This window comes from Carettochelys insculpta, chromosome 26, assembly GCF_033958435.1.
Source record: "Carettochelys insculpta isolate YL-2023 chromosome 26, ASM3395843v1, whole genome shotgun sequence".
Classification (NCBI taxonomy): domain Eukaryota; kingdom Metazoa; phylum Chordata; order Testudines; family Carettochelyidae; genus Carettochelys; species Carettochelys insculpta.
Genome location: NC_134162.1, coordinates 9,575,156 through 9,596,948, shown reverse-complemented (window position 1 = coordinate 9,596,948; position 21,793 = coordinate 9,575,156). Strand labels below are relative to the sequence as shown.

Sequence of the window (21,793 nt, the reverse complement as noted above, 5' to 3'; positions counted from 1 at the left end):
AGAAGTGGGATAAGAAGAAAATTTGAGATGAATGTTAGGAATAATGGCCTCACTGGTTATGGAACAAACTCCCCCAAGAAAGCAGGAGATGAAAATCTGATCATTTGGAGCAGCTAAATTGCATCTAACCAAGTGGGTCTTTGCCCGTGAAAGGAGATGCCCAAATAAATGTGTTAGCTTTTAAGGTGCCACAGGACTCCTCTTTGTTCAAACTGAGATTACAGAATGTACTGCAGGACACAAAGGTAATCTCGGCTCCACTGCAATCAGACAGTGGAGCACGGCTATTTCTTTTCTCCAGATTCTATTTACCAGTCTGTTTTGCAGCCTCTAGGGCAGTGTTTCCCAGACTGTGTGGCTGTCCCTCCATGAGAACAAGGCTTCTTCAATGTTGGGAAGATACACACCCCCTCTTCCCAATGTTTTGCTCCACTGCCAAAGCAAAGTGGCTGTGACACACTAGCTGATCCCCAGGACAGATGGGGCTTTGCCAGAAATCTGTAATAAGGCAGCTCAGGGAAATGGGTGGCTCTTTGAGAAACGTTAACTCTAACTGCTACGATTGCAGGCTAAAATCAGCATGTCCTGCCACGGTCACTGGTGGAAAAGCCCCTGACGAAGCAGGTCTTTGCCCATGAAAGCTTATGCTCCAAAACATGTCTATAAGGTGCCACATGACTTCTCTTGTTTCTGCAGAAACAGACTAACATGGCTACTCCTCTGATACTTGCAGTATAGGAGTAAGCCAAAGAGGTACCGCCAGCATGGAGGCTAACGAGCCAGAGAGTAGCAAGGGACCAGACATGGGCTCAAGAGAATACAGTGAGCATGTATCTGAAGACCCTGCCTACAGCAGCAGCTACCTGGTGACCCCATTACTTGCAACAGGGGAGGGAACCGCACTCAACTCTGCTTTTTAAGGGGGTTCCCAGGAGCCCAAGGAATCCCAGCCAAGTGGGACAGACCCCTGACAATGAGAGGCCAAGACAGGCTGTGCGCCACAGTGGTCAGTGCCACAGCTGTGCATTGCAGGCCCTGCTGGCCCCAAGGCAAGGAGTTGCAGCCTGGGGATACAGGAGAGCAGGCAGCTTGCAGCGCAGCTCCCCAGGGAAACCAGCGGCAGGTAGAATCAGAAGGAAGGGAGTGCCTAGGATGCAGCTAGGAGGTGCTGCACACTGGACAGTAATAACTGCAGTTCCCGCAGGCTGTCCAGAGGGGTCGCTGCCGTGCCAACAGACAACCCTCACGCCCCGTGCGTGCGGGGCGGTGGCTGTGCAGCGCATGCGCTCTCCCATTTCACTTCCCGGCTGATGCAACTCCCCTGCAGGGAGCGGGAGGCACTGCGGCTCGGATGGGCGGGGCTCGTGTCCGGCCTCAAGCCAATCACAGCCCAGGGGCGGTGAGGCAGTTGCCCGGAAGTTACGAGAGCGGTCCCGTCCCTCGATCGCTGCGACTGCCAACGTCCCGTCAGGTCAGTGGGAGTTGGCGGCGCGCGCTTCTCACGCCAGTGCTGGTCTCGCGCCGGGTGGGCGGTTTAACCGTCGCTCTCGCGGCTCCGACGCCATTTTGTTCTTCGTGCCGCTTCAGGGCGGCTGGGCCGGAGCGGCTCCTCGGGCGGGCAGGGCTCTATGGTGCCGTCGCTCGCCTGAGGGGACTGCCGGCCAGCCGCAGGATGGAGCCCTGCCGGAGAGGAGGCCGCCACGCAGCTAGCCGAGCCCGAGCTTCTGCAGGCAGCAGCTGGATTCCGGCGCCGGAGAAGCGGCCGGGCCGTGGAAAGTGCTGAGGAGGTCCCGTCATGGAGTCGAGGAAGCGGGAGCAGGCCGGCTCCTGGTTAGGGCTCCCCTGGCTGAAGCTCGGCCCCTGCCCCCCGGCTCCAGCCGCGGCCGCCCAGCCTCAGCTTAGCGCCCCCTTCTCCTGGGTGCGGCTCTTCTCGCAGCTGCTGTCCCCGCTGCCCGGTCTCCTGCACCGCCTGCTGCCCGGCCAGGGCCTGAGCAGTGCTCTGTGCCCCGCGGCGGGGAAGCCGCCGGCCGCGCCTCTGCTGCTGCTGTCCGAGGCCAGCGCCTCGCTGAGCTGGGCCGACGCGGAGCTGCCCTGGCCAGACGGCGCCCCAGAGGTGGGGCGGAAGAGAAGCCTGGACCTCGCCGAGCCGCTGTGGACTGCGGGGCTGTTGCGGACCGGCCTGACGCGGCTCAGCGTCCGGCAAGTGGACCTGGTCTCCTACGTGCTGGGCCCCAGCGGCAGTCTGGGGTCCGACTACAGCCAAGGCTGCTGCACGGACAAGAGCCACTTGCCCCAGCCGCTGAGCGCCGAGCTCCCCGCGGATGGCTGGTGGGGACCCACATCCCGTGAGGGGCTCCCGGAAATCCAGCACCTCCGCACCAAGCGCCTGGAATTTCTCCAGCAGCGACAGCTGGCCACTAATTTCCTGCCCGTACCTGAGCCGGACCATGGCTACCACAGCCTGGAGGAGGAGCAGCAGCGGAAGGGTAACGGCCAAGAGGACCTAAAGCACCTGTGCGATGCCTGGCAGCCGAGGGGCCCCCGGGAGTTGCCTGAACACAATATGGTAGGGGAAGGTGGAGGGAGCCCCGTAGAACAGGAAGTAGGGAGCCCTGAGAGGGGAACAGCCGAGAGAGAGAACTTCCCGGCGGAAGATGACTCTGATATAGAGCAAGACTTTCCCTTGTCATCTAGGCCTGCCTGTGCTAACAAACTGATAGACTTCATTATCAGGGCTACGTCCAGTGGAGAGGAAAGCTCAGAGGGTGAGGAAGACTGGGAGGGGGATGATGATGATGGGTTTGATAGTGAGGGGCCCCTCTCAGATTCTGACTCTGCTAGCTTGCACCTTTGGAATTCTTTCTGCAGTTTGGATCCTTACAACCCTCAGAACTTCACAGCTGCCATTCAAACTGCTGTTAATAATTCAGAGAAGGATCTGGCTGGCGAGTCCGATGTAGAGGAGGATTCTTCATGGGCTGAAAGCCTTCCAGGATCTCCTGTCCTCAGTTCTGGAGAGGAAGATGAATGGGAGTGTAATAGTGCAGATGAAGAAGATAACTTGAAACTTTGGAACTCATTCTGTAATTCGGATGATCCCTATAATCTTTTCAATTTCAAGGCCCCATTTCAGACTGCAAAAAAGAAAGGGAAGCATGACTTAGAAGCAGCATCAGGGCTGGGTTTGGTCAGTTCACGGTGCAATCTCTTATTCACCTGTCAGGTTCAGCTGCTGGAAAACCATAACTGTGGGGTCACAGATACCATACAGCATGGCATTCTTTTTGGAGAGAAGCATGCAACTACCAAGAAAAAAAAGGTATATTTCATATTTATGTACTTAACGATGTAATGCGGGGTATAGTAGAACCTTGGATTTTACCAGCGCTTCTGGACTGGAGGTTATTTATAACTGACCAAATTGTTCTTTCAAAGGTGAACGTTTGGTTTATATGCCTTTGAAACTTTACTATGCAGAAGAAAAATGTTGGTTCTAACCATCTTAATTTAAAGGAAACAAGCAAAGTTTCCTTACCTTGTCAAATCCTGTTTGAAAGTTACTCTGTATTTTCTTAGCTTATATTTAATGTGAGTGTGTTGGTCTAAGCTGATGCCTGAGGATGTGCTTCTGGTTCCAAATGAGGTCTATATTGACCAGTAAATTTGTAGTTCTGATGCTCAAACTGAGGTTCTACTGTAGTACTTGGGGACCTCACTTAAGATCAGGGCTCCACAGTTTAGGACAGTATGCAAACACACATGGAGAAATTTTCTTCATTTCAGGTCAGTGGTGGTAGCACTTAGCCATAGCAAGTAGAAGATCCCTCTCCCAGCAAGCTTAGGTGCTAATTGTTAAATTAATATCTGAGTGTACGTAGTTTTTGATGCGTTAGTATGATGTGAGTTAGCAAAGTATTGTTTCTGTAATCTTCTGAGTTCTGGCACTTACCTTTCATTTTAATGCTGGGTTTCCTTGCTTTTTCTGTGTTTTGATGCTGAATAGACAAGCTATTGCTAAACTTGGGTTCCTGTTCCCTGATGTTAGCAAAATTTTTGCAACTGCTAATTTGCTGGGAGAGGGGTACCTGAAGTTGGTAGTTTTCTGTGGATGCTGTTGTAATGAGATACATAAACTAGAGCTGTTTCACATAGTTTTAGGCTCATAGTTAGCCCTTTACCATGATCATGGGAATTTAGCATTTCACCTATTTAGCAGAAAGTGGCTCAGCCTTTGTCCCCATCTAGCTTACTGTTGAAGATGAGAAAAATGGGGACCTAAAACACTAATACTGCTCTCCAATCAGATCCAGACTCATCGGCTGACTCCAACTTGTGTGTGACTGTGTCATTTAGGGATCCCAAAGCTCTGGCTTCTGAGTCTGAACTTACATAGCAGTTTGACAATCTCACAAGATGTGCCTGAATCAGCTGGCCTGGAGCATGCACTGGTAACTTGCTGTGTACATGAACTTTCCTACAGTTATTTGAGGTACATGTTTGCATATCAGTGGTCTGGTTCTGTTCACATTTCATTGTAAATTGTTCTTTATCATTTGAAACTGTTCAATTTTGGTATAGCGGCATTTATAAAAAACTAGCTGAGTTGCAGCAACAGATTAACATTAAAAACTTGACATACAAATCTAACACTGACTTTTCTCTGTGGTGGGAACAGGGAGGAGATGAGACTGAAAAAAAAGTTCTAGAAAACCACTTTCGTTTTTAGAAGCAGCTATTTGGTTCACAGTTCATTTCATGTAATGCTGAAAGCATGCAAAATGTAATGGACAACTTGTAAGCCAAAGGTCAGCATCCACCTGGAAGGGTTCTAGTTTTAAAAAGTGTATGTGCGCACACAGGCACACTAAATAGCTTGCACATCCACAAAGTGGCTAGTGGCAATTGCAGCAGGAATGTTTCTGTATATGAGCAATTCTTGGTTTAGCAATCAGTGTATCGATGTGTGAACTAATTCCCATGTAGATACTTTGTTCTTGGGGTGTACTTTATTTTTAAAGCTTGGTGTAGGCATTCTAAAGAGCTTGGTGCACGTGTATAAAGGTTCATATTCTTTTGTTCAGATTATTGCTGTATGTCACATACTGGATTTTAAAAATATTCTATTGGACTGTATGAAATTTGAAGTTCGATTATTTTACTTGTCTGTGGTAGTAATTTCCAAATTTTCAACCCCTTTGTGTAATCCTTCCTAGTAACACAGTGAATGAACAATGAACTGTATGCAATATCTAGCTTGATATTACAAAAGTTGGTAATTGTACCCAAGGGGTGTCATAGCCTGATGTAAAAGGGATGAAATTAGTAGGCCACAAAGGGACAGGCTGATGTAACTATCCAGTTTATTTGAAAGCATATATTTAATTAGGTATGGCTGATCTATTACCCAAAGATTGCTTATAAGTGACAGAGGGTGTCTTTTTCAAGGCAATGTGCAGAATATAGTCTTTAATTCAGCAGAAAAATGAATAAAATGTTGTATGTTAAAGTATCAAAAATTTGAAGTCACTTTAATTTATAGGGGAACAGGTTATCTGTTAACATGCTCCATTGAATTAATGTAAAGACCTGACTTCCACTGGGGGAGGTAAGGCTAAAATTGAGTTTCTAGACTACACTTGATGGCATGTTTGGATCAGTCCTTGTATGATCCCTTTGATAGCCCAGTAGGGCACTATATATAGAAGCTTTTATCTTACTGCCAGTGCCCAAAGTTTAGATGCAACAAAAAGCCAGCATCTGAAGAAGCAGGTCTTTGCCCACGAAAGCTTATGCTCCAAAATACCTTAGTCTATAAGGTGCCACAGGACTACTACTTGTTTTTGAAGAGACAGACTAACATGGCTACCTCTCTAAAGTTGAGATAGATATGGGATTGGGGTGACAATTGTAACTGAAATCTCCTGGAAGTTCTGTATACAGTGGTCTTGAAGTGTAAAACTAAGGCCTCATGCATGTGGGATTTCAATCTTGGCACTACTGGAGTGGCTGTATCAGAACATTAGTGTAGCTATGTAAAGATACAGCCTGCAACTGTGTTTTACATTTGTTTCAAGCAAAGATAAGCTGTGCTTCTACCTATATCCCCTTCGCCTGTTCACATGGGGTAACTCCATAGGCTAGCTATATTGGTGGCTGCCACTGGTGGCTGTTCACCCCACAAAGTATGTCACTGCATTTGCATGACTTTAACTTGCAGTTGGCAAAAGACTCAATGTTTTTGAGGTTGCAAATAAGGTGCTTCTTTGGGTGAGTGGCTAGTTGACTAAAGCAAATTATACAGCTTTAAAATTAAACTGTAAAATGCTATTGAGAATGTAACAGACCCACATTGCCACCACAATTGTGGTTTTATTTGAATACATAATCTATTTGCCCTGGAAATTTGTCTAGATGTTTGTGCCTTTTGTTAAGCTATAGAAGTGCTTTTTCCTCCTGAAGCATGCCAAAGTAGCGATGTTGGCCAAATATTTTTGGAGGAGGGGGTAGTGGAGAGAGATGCAAACAATAGCTTCTGAACATTTTACAGGCTATAACTAGAGATCTGCAAATCTGTGTATCTCTGCTTTATATCTGGATGTGGATATCCACAATTTGTTTTTGTGGATATGGATGCTGATATGTATTCTGAATCTAGAACCCTGCAAATATGTGCATATCTGCAGATATCCTGAGATCATTTTTGCAGGTGAAAATGAGGATACCAATTTTATATTCATGCAGGGTTCTAAATATAAAAGCTTGTCTACACTTAAGCACTATCAGCACAGTGGTTGTGCCCATGGAAGACTTAGGCTGATGGCAGAGCTTTTCCTGTAACAGCTGCACCTACCTGAGAGGTGAATCCCTTGCATTGACATAATGCTGTCTACATTGGGAGTTATACCTATATAATGGCTTTGCTTGGGAATGCAAGTGGTGTAGTTATACTAACAAGTTTATAATGTAGAGCAGGGCTAACTGTCGTCCAAGTTTACAAGAATCTTGGAATAATCATCCCTGTTCTGAACACAGGTATGGGTCTTTAATGACAGGTAGCTGGGATCTCAATTTTAAGACTGTTGGAAAACTAAGAGGCACATAATGAGATACTGTTTTTACCTGTGCAGAGAAACTAGAATATACCCATGTGTAAAAAGTCCTGTTACAACCTATTGTGTTTCTAGTCAACAAGCCAGTCAACACTGAATTATGTTTTCATTAGGTTTTTTGGAACAGTTCTTAATTTAAGAACCATCATGGCAAAATATGGTAATGGTAACTGCAAATGCCAATATGGTGATCGCTTTGTATACATTGTCCAGTGCTTTAATTTAGTGGCTCTCAATCAGGAGTCAGGACCATGAGCTGGTTTCAGGGTGGTCTGCCAAACAGGGCTGGCATTAGATTGGTGGGGGCAAAGCCCCGCACAAGGGACTGAAGCCCAGACCTGAGCAGCTTAGCTGCATGAGCCCTGGCCAGTTGTCCTCCTTGCTACCCCTAATGCTGGTCCTGGCTTTTATATGCAGAAAAACACTTGTAGGAAATGTGGTCCACAGAGTTTTTACAGCATGTTGAGGGTATGGGGGGGTGGGGCTCAGAAAGAAAAAGGTTGAGCACCCTTCCTTTAATAAATATCTTCTCTTTCAGGTAACATTCCTTGAAGAAGTTACTGAGTATTATGTAAGCAGTGAGGAAGACCGGAAAGGACCCTGGGAAGAATTTGCACGGGATGGATGCAGGTTCCAGAAACGAATTCAAGAAACAGAAGATGCTATTGGTTACTGCTTAACTGTAGAGCATAGACAGAGGATATTTAATAGACTTCAGGAAACATACTATAAAATCCTTGATGTTTTCTAGTCCCCTAAATTTAATAGCACTGTGGCTGTGCTGTTCTGTAATAAACTCAGGAACATCTTGAGATGTTTCTTCCTCTTAAAATTGAAAAGTGGCAGCTGCCTGCATTGGTCTGTAACAGGGAGCCAAGCAAGCCAAGCATAACTTTAATACCACTTCCACATTTAATGTCCAGCCAATGAAATAAGCCTAATTATGTCCTGATTTGATATGGAAAGGGAAGAAATCTTATTCATCAAGAGTGGTACGATTGTATTGATCTAAAAGCAGTTTGTATTTCAACTGTGCAGGTAAAATTCAGTCCATAAATGCTTCTGTCTGCCATATGAAGGAAAAGGGTGATTAAGTTGCAATTTTTGCACTTTGGAAAAAACAAGTCTGAAATATTTATAGGGTTCAAAACCCAGTGATTACAGTTCTGCTTTAAAGTTTTATATTCATAGTTGCAGCAGTTGAGTTGTCTTTTTTTCCTAACTTTTGTAAAACAGATTTGCTGTTTTTCTGGGTAATTGTATTAACAGTCTGTGTCTTAAGAGTTCAGTTATAAGGTTTTCTTTGTTACATAACACTTTTGATTATGTATTTAAATATTTTGGTATAAATTTGGATTACAGGAGAGCTGAAAAAACTGCCTGTACTTTTGGTCTTGTATTTATTTGTCTCAATATCAAATTATTGTCTGCTACTTATCAAACTTGTGTGCTAGGCCCACATTCTTTCACATCTCTGGAAAGCTCTGCTAACCTGATTAGTGTATACAACATATAGTACATATACTGATGTTGAGGGTGACAGTCTGAGCCTAGATTGCCATGGGGAAGCAAGTGCCAGTAATACTTTCATTTTCACTTTGACGGCTTGTGTCATTTGATCCACTCAGGACAGTGAAAAGTGGAATAACTAAAGAGTAACTGCTGGGCTACTGGCAGTTCTATCAGGAGCATACATAAAGATCTTGATCCTTTGAACCAAGTCATCAAGCTCTAAAGCTACACCCTGTACATACTTCCTTTACTGAAAACCAGTATTAATACCACCATGCTTCAGCACTTTCAGTTCACTAATAGTGTAACATTGTGTATGTGGAAACTAACAGTTAAGGAAAAATTCAAGCAAAATGCTTTCTTTAGTCATAATCTAAATTTACTATTTCAGCCATTAGCTATCTATTGTTTTAAACTAGTAGTAAAGTCTTAATTGTTCTGGCAAAACTGAAGTATATTGAATGGCTGTTACCAAACTCCAAACACAAAGATACTGCAATGTAGATGAAGTTTCAAATATCAGCCTATTAAAGTGTAAAACAGAATACAGCAGTAGCTGCTGTGTGGTTCATTTAATCTATTGTCATGTACAGTTGGTATAGAGGTGGCTCAGGAAAATACTGATGTAATTGTCTGGTCTGTATGAGGGATGTCTAACTCCAAATTGTTGCACAAGAAATCTGTGTACGCACTATCAAATGAAGACTTCATCTAAGGTTTTTGCCATTCATGTCTTCACATTGTGTCTTTCACAAAGCATTCAGAGCTTAAAATCTCATGTAATCTGCTTGGCCTTCACTGTGACTGTCTCAATGTGCAGTTTCAGAAATGCTTCCTGACTGTTATAAACTCGTTGCCTCAAATACATCTTCGTAGTAAACAGAAATCTTGATTTACTTGAATGAGATTGACTTACTCAGACACTTTCTACATGTAAAATTAAAGGTCTACTTTTATTGTAGAGCTTATCTGACCAGCTTGAATGGCTGTAAAATTAGCTATTGAAAAGCCTATACAACAACCTTGTTTTGTTGTTTTAATCCCTGTTTAGCCAGCATGAACGAGATTTTTTTTTTCTGCAGATTGCCTTAAATTAGTGTCTTGGTGCAATCTCTTTTTGGTAGACTTTGAATAATGTTTCAGCTTCTAGCAATTGAAGAACTGCTCTCAAGTTTAAACTCAAAATTGGGTTATGTAAAAACTTCTGAAACGTTAAGATAGTAGAATTGCTTCCATTGATTAAAAAAATCCAATGGCATCAACTCTTAAAAACACCAGTTTCCCTATAGTGCTTGCAAGGTAAACAGTGAGATATGGAGGTGTGGCTAAAATACATGAGGTTCAGTTCACTTCCCAGCTTTGCCAGTCTCCCTCACGTTTGTTGTTTTATTTCCCTTTAAAATTGATTGTTCTCCACCTAACAGTGGTTGTGTGCAGTTTGAATTCTTTGCTGTTTGTGTTTTGAGATCATGTGAAAGCATTGTAGAAACACAAATATTGATGCAATAATGAGCAAACAAGAAAGGAACTAGAAAGTGAAGATGACTGACTGCATTTTCATTGTTCTTAATCAAGTAAAATTAAATTAGACTAGAATTCTATCAATTTTAATTCTAATCTGTTTAAGGTATAAGGATTCTGCTTAATTTTTAAACTGATGGCACCTCAAACTTTTTCCGTGTATCTTCATCATAACAATAAACATTGTCTTTGAAGTACATAACTATGGTTAACCATTTCTAACTAAATTGTCCCTTCAGACTAGCAGGTGCAAAGTGGAAAGGGGGATTCTGGCACTAAACTCAGTTATAGACAGCTGGAAAGATAAAAATCTCTTAAGCAAAAGCAAACCAATTGTAGTCTTTTCTTTCCTTTCCCTAAAATGCATCTGAAGGATATGGAAGGCTTGTTGTGTGTGTAAGTGGTTCACTTAAGAACACCCATAAAGTTTAAACTTTAAATCAAAACTGTAATCATCAGATTTTATTTTTATATACTTTTAAAGAGGTAAGCCTGACAACCTTCTAAATTGGCTTTATACAGATTTTAATTTGATTGTATCCAGTTTGTTGGGTTTTTATATCTGAAGTTATATTTCTGTATATAATACAATTATTCAGAACTAATCTGTAAATTGAAATAAAGATATTTGCAAGATATTGCCATGTTGTTTCTTTGAAGATTCTTGTATGAGGTATGTGGGGAGGAACTGCAAATCGGTCTACTGAACAGCTCTGTGTAGCTTGTACCCTTGTTTTACAGATGTGGTCCAATAAATCTGTAAATGTATACAGAAGTTTGATGCGCTACTGCTGTAAAGGAGAAAGACAGTGCTTTGTTTTCCTTAACAAGCTTGTTATATGAGCAGTTTCATGCTGCTATTTCTTAAACCAAGCTGCTGTGTGCTTGATCAGAGGTTTGAGCGCTTGGGAAAAAGAGTGATGTAAGTTGGCAGTCTTCGCTCCAAATCAGTAACTCTTACTCATGGTAAGGGATCCTCTATAGCTGAAATGTCTGTCTTTATGCCAAAACAAAGCTTAGGATTCAGGCTGCATGTGGTCAAGAGTATGTCCCTTTTTGGAACAGAGATGACTTTATCTTGATCAGATTTGTGTAATACATTTTGTTTGTTGTAATTCTCCTTGTATTCAATGCTGAATGTAATATGCTTACTTCCCTAGTCAAGATAGGTAGTGTTTGTGTTTTAACAGTGAAGTGACTATGTATGTACCATAACTCAAGATCTTCCAGATCCTCCACCTCAAAAAGAAGAAAGAATTGCTCTGCCCAATACAATTTTTCATGAACTAAACCTCTAATGCTGCTTTAAATTAGAATAATTTACATTTTCATTGTTACTCAGTTTTTGTTACAAATATGTGGTGATTGATATGGAACACCAGGTGCACAGATCCAGAGGGTGACTAGGTATAATGGAGACCTAATCTATGGTACTGCCAGTCTTATCTCATATTTTTGTCCCTTCCAAAAGCTTGATTATACATTTTATGCAAATGTGCTCATGATTCCAGATTTCTTACAGATCAAGGGAAAATATTTTGTTACACAGAAAATGGGAGCTAGTTATGAAAATGCCGGGGAGCGGAGGGAGACTACGATGCATCATGATGAAATGCTATATTCAAATGTACACTAAAATCAAGCTACAGTTTTCTTAAAAGGGCAACAGAGGTCACCCTTGGCAGCAGATTGCAGTATACAGAATCAGAGAGGAAGTAGCTACTGTAAATCATGCATCAGATTTGGGACTTCTGTTTTGTGAATGGAAGCTTTATTAATCAAATTGAGACTCCCATCATGAATATAAAGTATGCATTTGGTCAGCGTAATATAATATGCATGTAGTTCTTTTAGAGGAGCAGCAGCATAGGATGTCAGCAGATCTGAATAATTTGCTGTGAGGTGTGGTTTAAAAAAATGGTTGGGTTTATACTCATTAGTAAAATATCTAAAAGTTAGTATGACTGATTCAGATGTTTGTAGTAAAGGTTTAATTAACTACCATTTTGTCTTGTCTTTTATAAAGAGGGAAATTAGTCACTATTTTGTGAAAAGAGAAATGATACTCACCTGTTACATGTTATGAGGGAAACATGAAACTAAAGAGTAGAAATAAGTTGAGGAAGCGGATTTCAGTGCCTGGAAGAGGACAAACCTGCTGAAGTAGGAATATGGAATTACACTTCTCATAAAAATTATTTCATGAGGTTTCTAGTCTTATGGTTTTTCCCATTGAAAGCACAGTAATTTGGTGCCTAACACGTCTTGGTAAGCAGATCTCTTGATAGTGCTGATTAGTGCTGTTGTAGCTGTATCAAGTGTAATAATTTTATTACGTACTTTCCACTAATAAGAAAACTGGCACCTGAGAATAGAGAGATGGGGCAGGTCTGTGCACTGGAGTTTTAAGTAAGCAGATAATGCTCTGCATTTCATTGCCATCTTGTGGTCAGCTCTGTTCTTTCACAGCATGTTCTTAGTAAACATGGCCTGCTTGGAACAGTCATCTGGTGCAGGTGGTGCTTTCTCTGCCCGGCTCTGCAGACAATGGAACCTTCAGTACTTAGCTTTGGGCATTGACAACTGTACTGCTCCACTGGTGGATAATTTCTAACAGCAGATTGTGCCTTTTTGATTTTTTTTTTTTTTGGGCGGGGTGGGGGGCGTTTGGTTCTTTTGGAAATGAACCATTCAGTGGTGGTTCTAAAAGAGTATTTTCAATTTCAGGTCACTGACAACAAACATAACAAAGGGTGTTGGCCAGGGCCAGGCACTACTGAGGATGGGACTTTGCTCATTTTCCCCTCTCATAATGTAGTCAATGGACTGGGGGTCCAAACCCATGGCTCTCCTACATCTCTTTTGAATCAAGATTGCCAAACTTGTTTCCGTAATGGTGGCTCAGTTGGAAAAATTACAGTTCTAAGTAGTGAGAGGGATCCTGTATAGCTTGTTGAAATCCATGGACATATGAGAGTTAATCACTAATAGCGTGATCAAATGTCCAAAAACTATTGTCTCTACATAATCTTACAATAAATGATCTTTTCCTGAAAAGCTGTCTTAACCTCTCTCTCAAACCTCTCTAAGATCTGTCTTATGGTGAGTATAATGAATAAAAATGAATACACGAGTGCCTTATTTAGTGGAACATAGTTCATACACAAGTCAAAGCTTTTTCCCCGGCTCCTGTCTGCCAGCATATTGAGGTGCAGTCTGGAATGTGAATATCTTAACTTTTTGCTTGTTTTACTCTATTACTAATGAGTCTGCAGTTTTACTTTAGCAGGTATATTAAGTAGAGTACAATTTCTTTTGCTGTCCTCTAGTTCTATATCATCTGCAAAAGCCTAACAGGAGTAAGTACTGACAAGTCAAGCAGCTATGAATAACTGACAGTAAATAAATATGTGAGCTGCTATTTCTATAGTCGGCTCTAGCAACACCACAATTCCATTTATGTATTGCTATATGTAGTTTTGCCCTTCCATGAACAGGTTTCCTCCAGAAATTCCTTGTGGCAGCAGGAAGGGGGACAACACAATCGCTGAATTTAAATTAAGGAAAAGTTCTATTAGCATCTTTTGTTCAGACTGTAAAACTGCTCAGTTATTACTGTGAAAGAAGCTCAGGTTACATCAGCCCCTGGCTGGTTGTTTCACCAACTGGGAAACATCAATTTAAGGAGTTGGGGGCGGGGGGGGGGCGCGGAAGAGAGCTTGTTAAACTGGCCATATCCCTGGAGGAAAAAGGAGCACAAGAAACCATTAAGTAGCAGGTATCCATTGGTTAGAGCTGCCTGATGCTGGAACGTATAACAAAAACAATTGCTACTTTCCACTTGGCCTGGTTGGTTGAGGACATCTTGCATGCAACATGCTTTTTCTTTCTGCTTTGTGTCTTTTTCACACAGCTAAAGGTATGGGAAAATCAACTGTGTGTAGAATACTATCAAATGTCTAAACTTCCAGCCCCAGTCTTTCAATTATAATTGCTTCTCCTGCAGTACATGGAACAGTTTCAGAGAGGTGTCATTTAAATTAGGGTCCCTTTAATTGAGGGATTTAATTCCTATAGAAGTTCTGATTTTTTTTTCTATAAATTCCTATTTGCTAAGCCGCAACCCTGTTCATGGTCCCATTGAGAGAGAGAGAGAGAGAGAGAGAGTGTTCATAATCTAAATACAGAAGAGGCTAAGGGTGGCAGAAAAGAGACTATTCCAATTTTATCAGTGGGGAGTGGAGGCCTTGTCAATATGCAAACTTGCACCAGTATAAAGAATGTCTCTTAAAATGGATTTTCTTAAACCTGTTCAAATTCGATGGTTTATTGGTGTACAACAGTCAGCAGTTTAACTGGCTGTGAATCAGCTCTGTCTGTGATAAACACACAAGAAGCAAAGATGTGTAATATGTTTGGTTTGCAAACATACTTAAATTGGCGCAATTTTAGTTAAACTGATGCAACTTGTGTGTGACACAGATTAGTTTGTCTACGGTCACATAGAAAGTCTGTATTAGAGCTGGGCACTAAAACCAGATCTAAATATCTCTTGTAAAATGTAGTTATTTAGCTGAAGAGCTCCACAAAAACATACCCATATGAATTTTACAGAATTGAGCCCTCTGACAGTGAAAACTGATCCTTTTAGAGAAATTGGATGTTGTAATCTCTCTTCCAGTGAAACTTCTCAGAATGAAGCTTTGGGCTAGAGGTAGGGAAGGAGACTTCCACTGTGTTTATACTTGGACATTTTCCTTTTCTCAGTGACCAGGGCTGCTTATTTTGTTTTCTGTTTAAGAAAATTGCTTCTCAGTTATGACTTTGGCCAAATCACCCAAGCCCACTCTTCTACCAGAGGAAAGAAAGGAGGATTTACATTGGTCAGCTAAACACTAGGGAGTGGGATCTTTGTAGTAAGGTAGGAGAACAGGTTTAAACTGATACCGTTTCATATGCTTTGAGGCATCACAAGTTGTGGAGGCTCCCATGGTGCCAAGCACTGGGTAAGTATGGGCATAGAGAGATACTAGAACAGGCACAGAGTTACTTAATCTCTGTGCATGGTGGTAACACTAGTTAGAGGGCTGTTGGATGTTTGCTTAGAATGCTGTTGTGTGGATTCCATCATGCCAGGTTATGTTTTCTCCCTGTGTCTAATATCCTACTACAGCTATCAGCAAAATACAACAGAAACCACTGACTGGTTTACTGCAGGACTTAAAATATGCTGATGAGTGTAACTGCTGCATTTTAAATTCCAAGTTGTGAATAATCCAGACAGAAGTAATACGTGATAATGGTAGTTTCTATTTAATTAGAACATAACCACCCAGAGATCTGAGGGGTGACTATCACTGTCCCCACGTTACAAGTGAGAAGTCAAGGCACAGCTAGATAAATAACTTACCCAGCATCATAAAGGGAGGAGTTGGCAAAACTAATTATAGCATTAGCCTCCTGACTTTCTTCTATGCTCTTATCAGTTGTAGACTCCTCCTGTGTTGCACAGTACAAAATGTGACTTTTCAGCCAACTTACTGCTCATCTACATTTGCCACTTCCTTATCCTCAATAGTTACCAACATGTCTCAAGCATTGTAGAGTAGTTTAATTGCCCAGGTTTTTGATATCTGAGGCTGAACAGAGTAACTGAATCGAGCAATATTTAAAGGGGGAGAGATGGTTGTGGTAGAATAAATTAGATTCTCTTGAAATTAAGTAGGAAGAATTATTATTTAGTCTTGAATTGGGCTTTAACCCTTCTATTGTACAATTAATGGTATGAAATGTGCTATTGGACACTTGAAAATAGAAAACTGGCAAACTAGTTCTGGCACAGAATTTCCATTAGCAGAAGAAAATCTTTTATTTCCACAAGGTGGTGCCAGAATTCCTTTACTGAAGTGAGGATTATAAATAGGTACCTGGCTGTGATATTCCTCTGACCAGCATAGTCTTTCTGACACTGGAGATATGACCTCATGGAGGTTGCCATGGGCAATGGTAGTCTGAGATGTGTGTTACATTATCATCACCACACACTGCTATAATATGGATTTTCTTTATAGAAATAAATAGCCAATAGCCTTTGTTTGTGTGTATATCTATTTATGCATTCATCATATGGTTGGCAGCCTGGATTGGTATTTCTTGTAAGTTGAGTGCTTGGTTGGCCACCTCAGAGAGATTCAGGGGCCATCCAGATGACTAGTGGAATGCCCACAGCCAGCAGCAAGTGTATCTATTAGAGGTGCACATCTGCATATATCTTGGTGCACATAACAAAATGTATTCCATCCACAGATGGGAAAAATAGAGGGTGCCCTGGCCAGAATATGTTTTATGTCTACACATTTGTATGGAAGTAGCTCAACGTGATTGATGTATTTCTGGTTTGAAACTAGCTAGTAACAGCGCAGATAAGGCATCTGGGGCCAAAGGCTGTGGGGTTGGCTCCTTCCCATACAGAAATCCTGTGCATCTCTAACATTCCTGATAGACTCTTAGTTAAGGTCCCAGCTGCAACACCTGCATAAAACAAACCTTGTAGCATTTGATTTATCTGGTCAGAAGGATGAGGGAGGAAATTGTTTGCCCTGCAACAAGTTGCATCTGCGGTTCCAAGGACAGTAGGAATTTACTACTTTACCCTGCAACCTGTAAGTTGTGCATATAACGTCAGTAGCCCACCAATCCGAGGCATTTCTAATATACGTTGACCTAAAGGAGTGACCTAGAATGAGTAGTCTGCATTGCCTTCCTTTCCTATTTTTTCAAACCCTAGCTACACATCCCCCCTCCCATTCACAATGGTTGCAAGTGAAGTCTCTTAGCATAATCTGGAGGCAGTCAGTGGTGAGTTTAATTGCATTAGAAACCTCATTAGAGTGCTGAACTGGCTTCCGCCCCTAAACCAGAACTGGATTGCACCAATTACATTTGGCTGGGAAGAGCTCTCAGCACGGAAACAGCCTCTTGCAGCCAAGATTTCTCACTCCCTGGCAGTAATTAGTAGATTGTTGTAATTTCCAAGCTCCCAGCCTTTTGGGTAAAAATAAGCAGTGGTTGCCTGTGTTCCTTTACACACACAGATACTCAGCAAGTCTCTTCCTGTTGAGAGTGCACCTTGCCCTGTCCTTCCCTGCTACTAATGTAATCCACTCAGTGCTCTTTGCACTCTCCTCCCAGGCAGACACTTTTAGCTGTGTAATGTCAAGGTTGCAACACATGCTGACCGTTCCAGGAAAGCTGATGGGCAGCGTGGACTCATGCCCGATGTGTCTAGGCTGGGCAAGATGGTACATAGGCTTCCTGCTGTCAGACTAATGCACAGGTGCCTTTCCACAGACTGAATTAACTCTGCTTATCTCCTGGGTTTTCCTGCACTGGCATCATAATCTTAACAGATTTGGATCTTTGTAGCTTGGAGCTGGTTGGTGAAACTCTCAGAAAAAGAGAACTTGGGTTCCCTTCTGGAGATGTTCCCAGAAGTGTCATCTCTGTGCTTTGATTACACCTCATATCAAAAGGGCATTGATCAGGCCTACTAGCCAGGGTGGTTGTGATGTCTGATGGATGTAGAGCTGCAAAGTGCTTTGCAAGCCTCAGCAGACATGCTGTGTAGAAGTGCAGTATTGTTAGCACAACAATGATCTGTACATGGCTGTTGGTGAACAAATATTTTTTTTTTTAAACACCCTGCTGGTATTTTCCCCTTGAATTTCCATCGGATTAAGAAATAAAGCAGCTGAAAAAAAATCTCTTGTGGAAAGTAACAAACGTTGATTTGTTTACCTGGCGGGACAGAGCGTGGAGCAGTTCTGGATTCTTGGCGAGAAGTTTACTAAAGCCCTCCAAAAATCCACATATTATTTACTCTGGAGCCTGAAATGTTTCACGCTGGTTCCTCGTGGTAAGATTGGATTAGCAAATTCTTAATAATTGCCACAGGCATTTTCCCTCTGCACACAGGGAAGAGAAAAGGACCCAGGGTGTGCAGGCAGGAGAGGTTCACTGTTCCTCGGAGAACTACCCAGGGAAGGAAGAGACTCTTTTTAAGATTGGATGAACTTATCCCACATGGTCCCTGATCCTGCAAGCATTTATGCTTGTGTTTAACTATTAAGAGTACCACTGAAGTCAGTGGGACTTTGCACCATGCTTTGAGTTAAATCTGTGCATCAGTGTTCGCAGGATCTGGGTCCAGACCCTGTGACTACCAGAGGACCATTGATGGGCCTGTTTCTCCCTGTCATTTCCTAGATGTCTGTACTATGCACGAAATTTACTTAATTGCAGAAAAGCAAATTGTCCCAATCCCAGGATAGAAGGGAACAGCAATTGACTCGCCCAAGCTGCTGTCTTTCTAGGAGTCTGTCTGTGACATGTGTCCACCAAAAGTGACTGGATGTACTGTCCCTTTGTGCACTGGGTCTTGGCACTGATTCTGAGCCATCTATTATTATTATTCACATTTGTATTATTGTAGCACCTTCCCTACAAACTTGAAATCACCTGGCTTGGAAAGCGCTTTAGTTCTGTTACACTAGGGTGCCAAGACCCGGGTGCCATTGTGCCAGGGACATGCAGACTCACAGTAAGAGATGTGACCCCCGTCAGGCCTGCCGACAGGACCCCAGGTCTAGCGATTCTGAAGGGCCTGGGGCTGTGGACAGCTGCTACTGCAGGAGTGGCAGCTGCCAGAGTTCTAGGGCTGTTAAAGTATCGTGGGAGCACCACATGGCGCAGTTCAGAACCCCATGCCATGTAATTCAGAGTTCTGGCGGTGGGGCAGAGCATGGTGCAGTCTGACCCAGGCCTGCCCCTTCAAAGAGCATGGAACCACCCCTGCCCTCCTTGCCCAGGGGGCCTGGCAATGCAGTCAGCCTCATGCATGTCAATGGGATGGGATGTCACTTGCAGTTGTAGAGTGGGAGAAATGAAGTAGTATTTTAATTATGGGCAATTTAGACCCAGAAGGATTAAGGCACCAGTTACATAAGCACATGCTTCACTTTAGGCTCAAGAGTAACATGGTCACTCTCAACAGGACCGCTCCTGTACCTGAATTTCGCATATGTGTTGGTAGTAGGGAGGCCTAAGTGACTTACCAAAGGTCACATGACAACAGCAACTGAGCACAGTTCTTCCTTCCTCTCATGAGCAACACTAAGCTACCCAATCCACCAGCAGCGTGGCACCTGGGCCTTGTGAAACCATGATCCAAGGACTGCCTGTCAGTCAGAACCAAGCCCAGCATTGCTGCCCTGTGACTTACTTATTACTCCCAGTGACTCAAAGAGCTATTGAGCTATTCCTCCTTTGAGCTACAGACAAGCTCTGAGCAAGGCTAGTGTCACTGATGTAGCCCTGTCCAGCCCCTCTTACCATATACATACACACAGTATCTAACATAATGAGACCATGACCAGGGTCCGTGCTTAGCAAACAGGTATTCTCCAGAAAAAAAAACGAGGAGCTTCTATAGGAATTAAATCCCCCAATTAAAGGGACCCTAATTTAAATGACACTGCTCTGAAACAGAACTATATTTGTTACATTGACTTTTGAAGGCAGCTTTTCATTACCCGTTTCTCCTCTACTGCCACCAGGGAGATTGAGAAGCCTCATGGGGTCACCACACTTACAGTCTCCCCAGTCCTGCAAGAGGTGCCACCCACACTCCACCTCACCCCTTTAAAAGAGCTTTAATTAGCACCTGTGAAAACAGTGGCCCAATACCTGTCAGACAGCCCCAAAACTATTGCATATAATAACCACAATCCCAGCACCCTACTTCCATTTGGCATTGAGATCTGAAGCACAGTCCGCATTTAAAGCTCACTGGAGAAGGGAGTGAAGACTTCATAATTGCTCACTCATGAGCTAATTGATGGTAATTAAACAAAGTAGGCATTGAAGGAGGTGGCTCCGCACTAGTCCTAAGAGTCATGCAGAGAGCTGGTGTTGCAGGAATGTCCTGTGAGCTTCAGGTCTTGGGCAAAGGAGCAAGTTGCCTCTGACAGGGTTAAATTTATGGCACCCCCCACCCCAGGCTGTTTGCAGCAAACAGAATCTCACTGGAAGGGCTGGGTTGAGCTGAGCAGAGCAGAGCAGAGCAGAGCAGAGCAAGGTTTCCCTGGGGTGGCTGTGGAGGTTTTGTCTCCAGGTACTAAGCAGCAGCCAGTTTTCTCTCCCCTCCAGCCCTGCCTGGCAAGGAGCACTCAAGTGGGAGTGGCCAAGCACAAAGAGACTGACTTCAGAGTTAGGTGGCTTTTGACTTCTTCCCCTCTGCTGGTGTCCTGCAGCATAGAGAGCTCCATGGCAGATAACATGGACTGGCTGGACCTGCCCGGCAGATGGACATATGGAGTGTGTGGAGGCGGGCGAGTCTTCTTCATCAGGTATGTTCAGCTCTCTGTTTTCCTCCTTCTAATAGGTGTTTGTGTGTGTTTCACCTACACATGCACACAGTCAAGTGGCTGCTCTGAGCCAGATGGTGTATGGACATAAGTGGGGCAAGGGGGGGACAAGAGCAAGGCAGAAGAAGGAATGGTACAGGGATTACAGCCAAGGATTAGGGGTAACAGCCAGGACTACGTGGGGCAGTAAGAGTCAGGGGCCTACCCCAGGTCTTATCAGTTCTCTGGGGTTCTCCACACCTGAGCCCCCACAGACCTCTGTCCTTTTCATTCCTCATTTCCTCCCTCTTTCATTTCGCCTCCTGGGAAGAGTTCAGGGCTGACCCAGATGCTGGTTCTTCTGTCATGTCCTGAAGTACGGCATGACTACCGGGCAGACTAGTCAGACTTTGTGACTGGCTGCCCTGCCCTGTCCTGTCAGTACTCTGACGAACCCCTCCATAGCGCAGCTGCTGATGGAATCTGCCATTTGGCAAGCCCTGGGGGATGCTGTAAGCCAGCCCTATGTCTGACCATCACAAACTCCCTTCTGATTGCCCTTCATGTGGCTCAGGAAAGTCAAGCTAGAGTGAGGCCTACCTGCTAAAGTGGCTGAAGCTGTGTGCATGCCTTGGATAAGAAAAGGCCCTTGTAAAGATACCCCCTGCAGCTAGCAGGGAGGCTCCCCACCCCTCCAGACAGGTATGATGTGTTTGGGAAGCCAGGATGGGAGCGCTCCTCCCCAGAATCAGGTGCACAAGCTGACATTCTGTTTGTTGTCCCTCACAGTGATGAGACCCAATCAACCAGCTGGGTGCATCCAGGCACTGGATCCCCCATCCAGAGTGGGCACTTTGCCAGCACAGGTAAGGAACAAGCCTGCTAAACCTGCCAGGGGCTGACTGTGCCATCATGACTGCAGGGGTTCCCCTGGTCACTTAGATTTCCACTTCTCTCTCCACATAGTTGTTAAAATATCCTGCAGCTGGCAGTGTGAGAGTATCCGCTCTGATAAGCAATCCAGGGATGAAGGGGTTGATACACCCCCTCTCCTGAGGACAATGCTATGGGTATCTTTCAAGAAACCTTGTGAACTCTTGCTAGTTTTAGCCCAAAAATGGTTGAAAAGGGACTTTGATTCCTTCAGTTGCTGAGAATCCAGAATACTAGCACCAGTTGGTTGTGTGAAGGAGCCAGAGAGCAAAACTGGTTGGAAAGGAGTGCACCCCAGCTGAGCGAAACAATGGA

At 43.6% G+C, this 21,793-nt stretch overlaps 1 protein-coding gene across 2 annotated transcripts; it reads left to right on the top strand.

Annotated features, from left to right (window-relative positions):
* The first annotated feature begins 1,440 nt into the window (after nt 1-1,440).
* PPP1R15B (protein phosphatase 1 regulatory subunit 15B) lies at nt 1,441-10,778 on the top strand. Of its 2 annotated transcripts, XM_074977600.1 has the most exons (3): nt 1,443-2,566; nt 3,224-3,319; nt 7,648-10,778. In XM_074977600.1, the coding sequence occupies exons 1-3, from the start codon at nt 1,796-1,798 to the stop codon at nt 7,858-7,860; spliced, it is 1,080 nt and encodes a 359-aa protein (XP_074833701.1). In that variant the 5' UTR covers nt 1,443-1,795; the 3' UTR covers nt 7,861-10,778. The 2 variants fall into 2 exon arrangements, with proteins under 2 accessions (XP_074833700.1, XP_074833701.1); XM_074977599.1 differs by having other exon boundaries at nt 1,441-3,319.
* Nucleotides 10,779-21,793: the final 11,015 nt, after the last annotated feature.

What these genes read in the sequence shown, in the direction of transcription:
- PPP1R15B (XM_074977599.1), top strand. Translation starts at nt 1,796, where the DNA reads ATGGAGTCGAGGAAGCGGGAGCAGGCCGGCTCCTGGTTAGGGCTCCCC. An exon ending in CAACTACCAAGAAAAAAAAG is followed by an intron (nt 3,320 to 7,647) that starts GTATATTTCATA and finishes CTTCTCTTTCAG; the next exon opens with GTAACATTCCTTGAAGAAGT.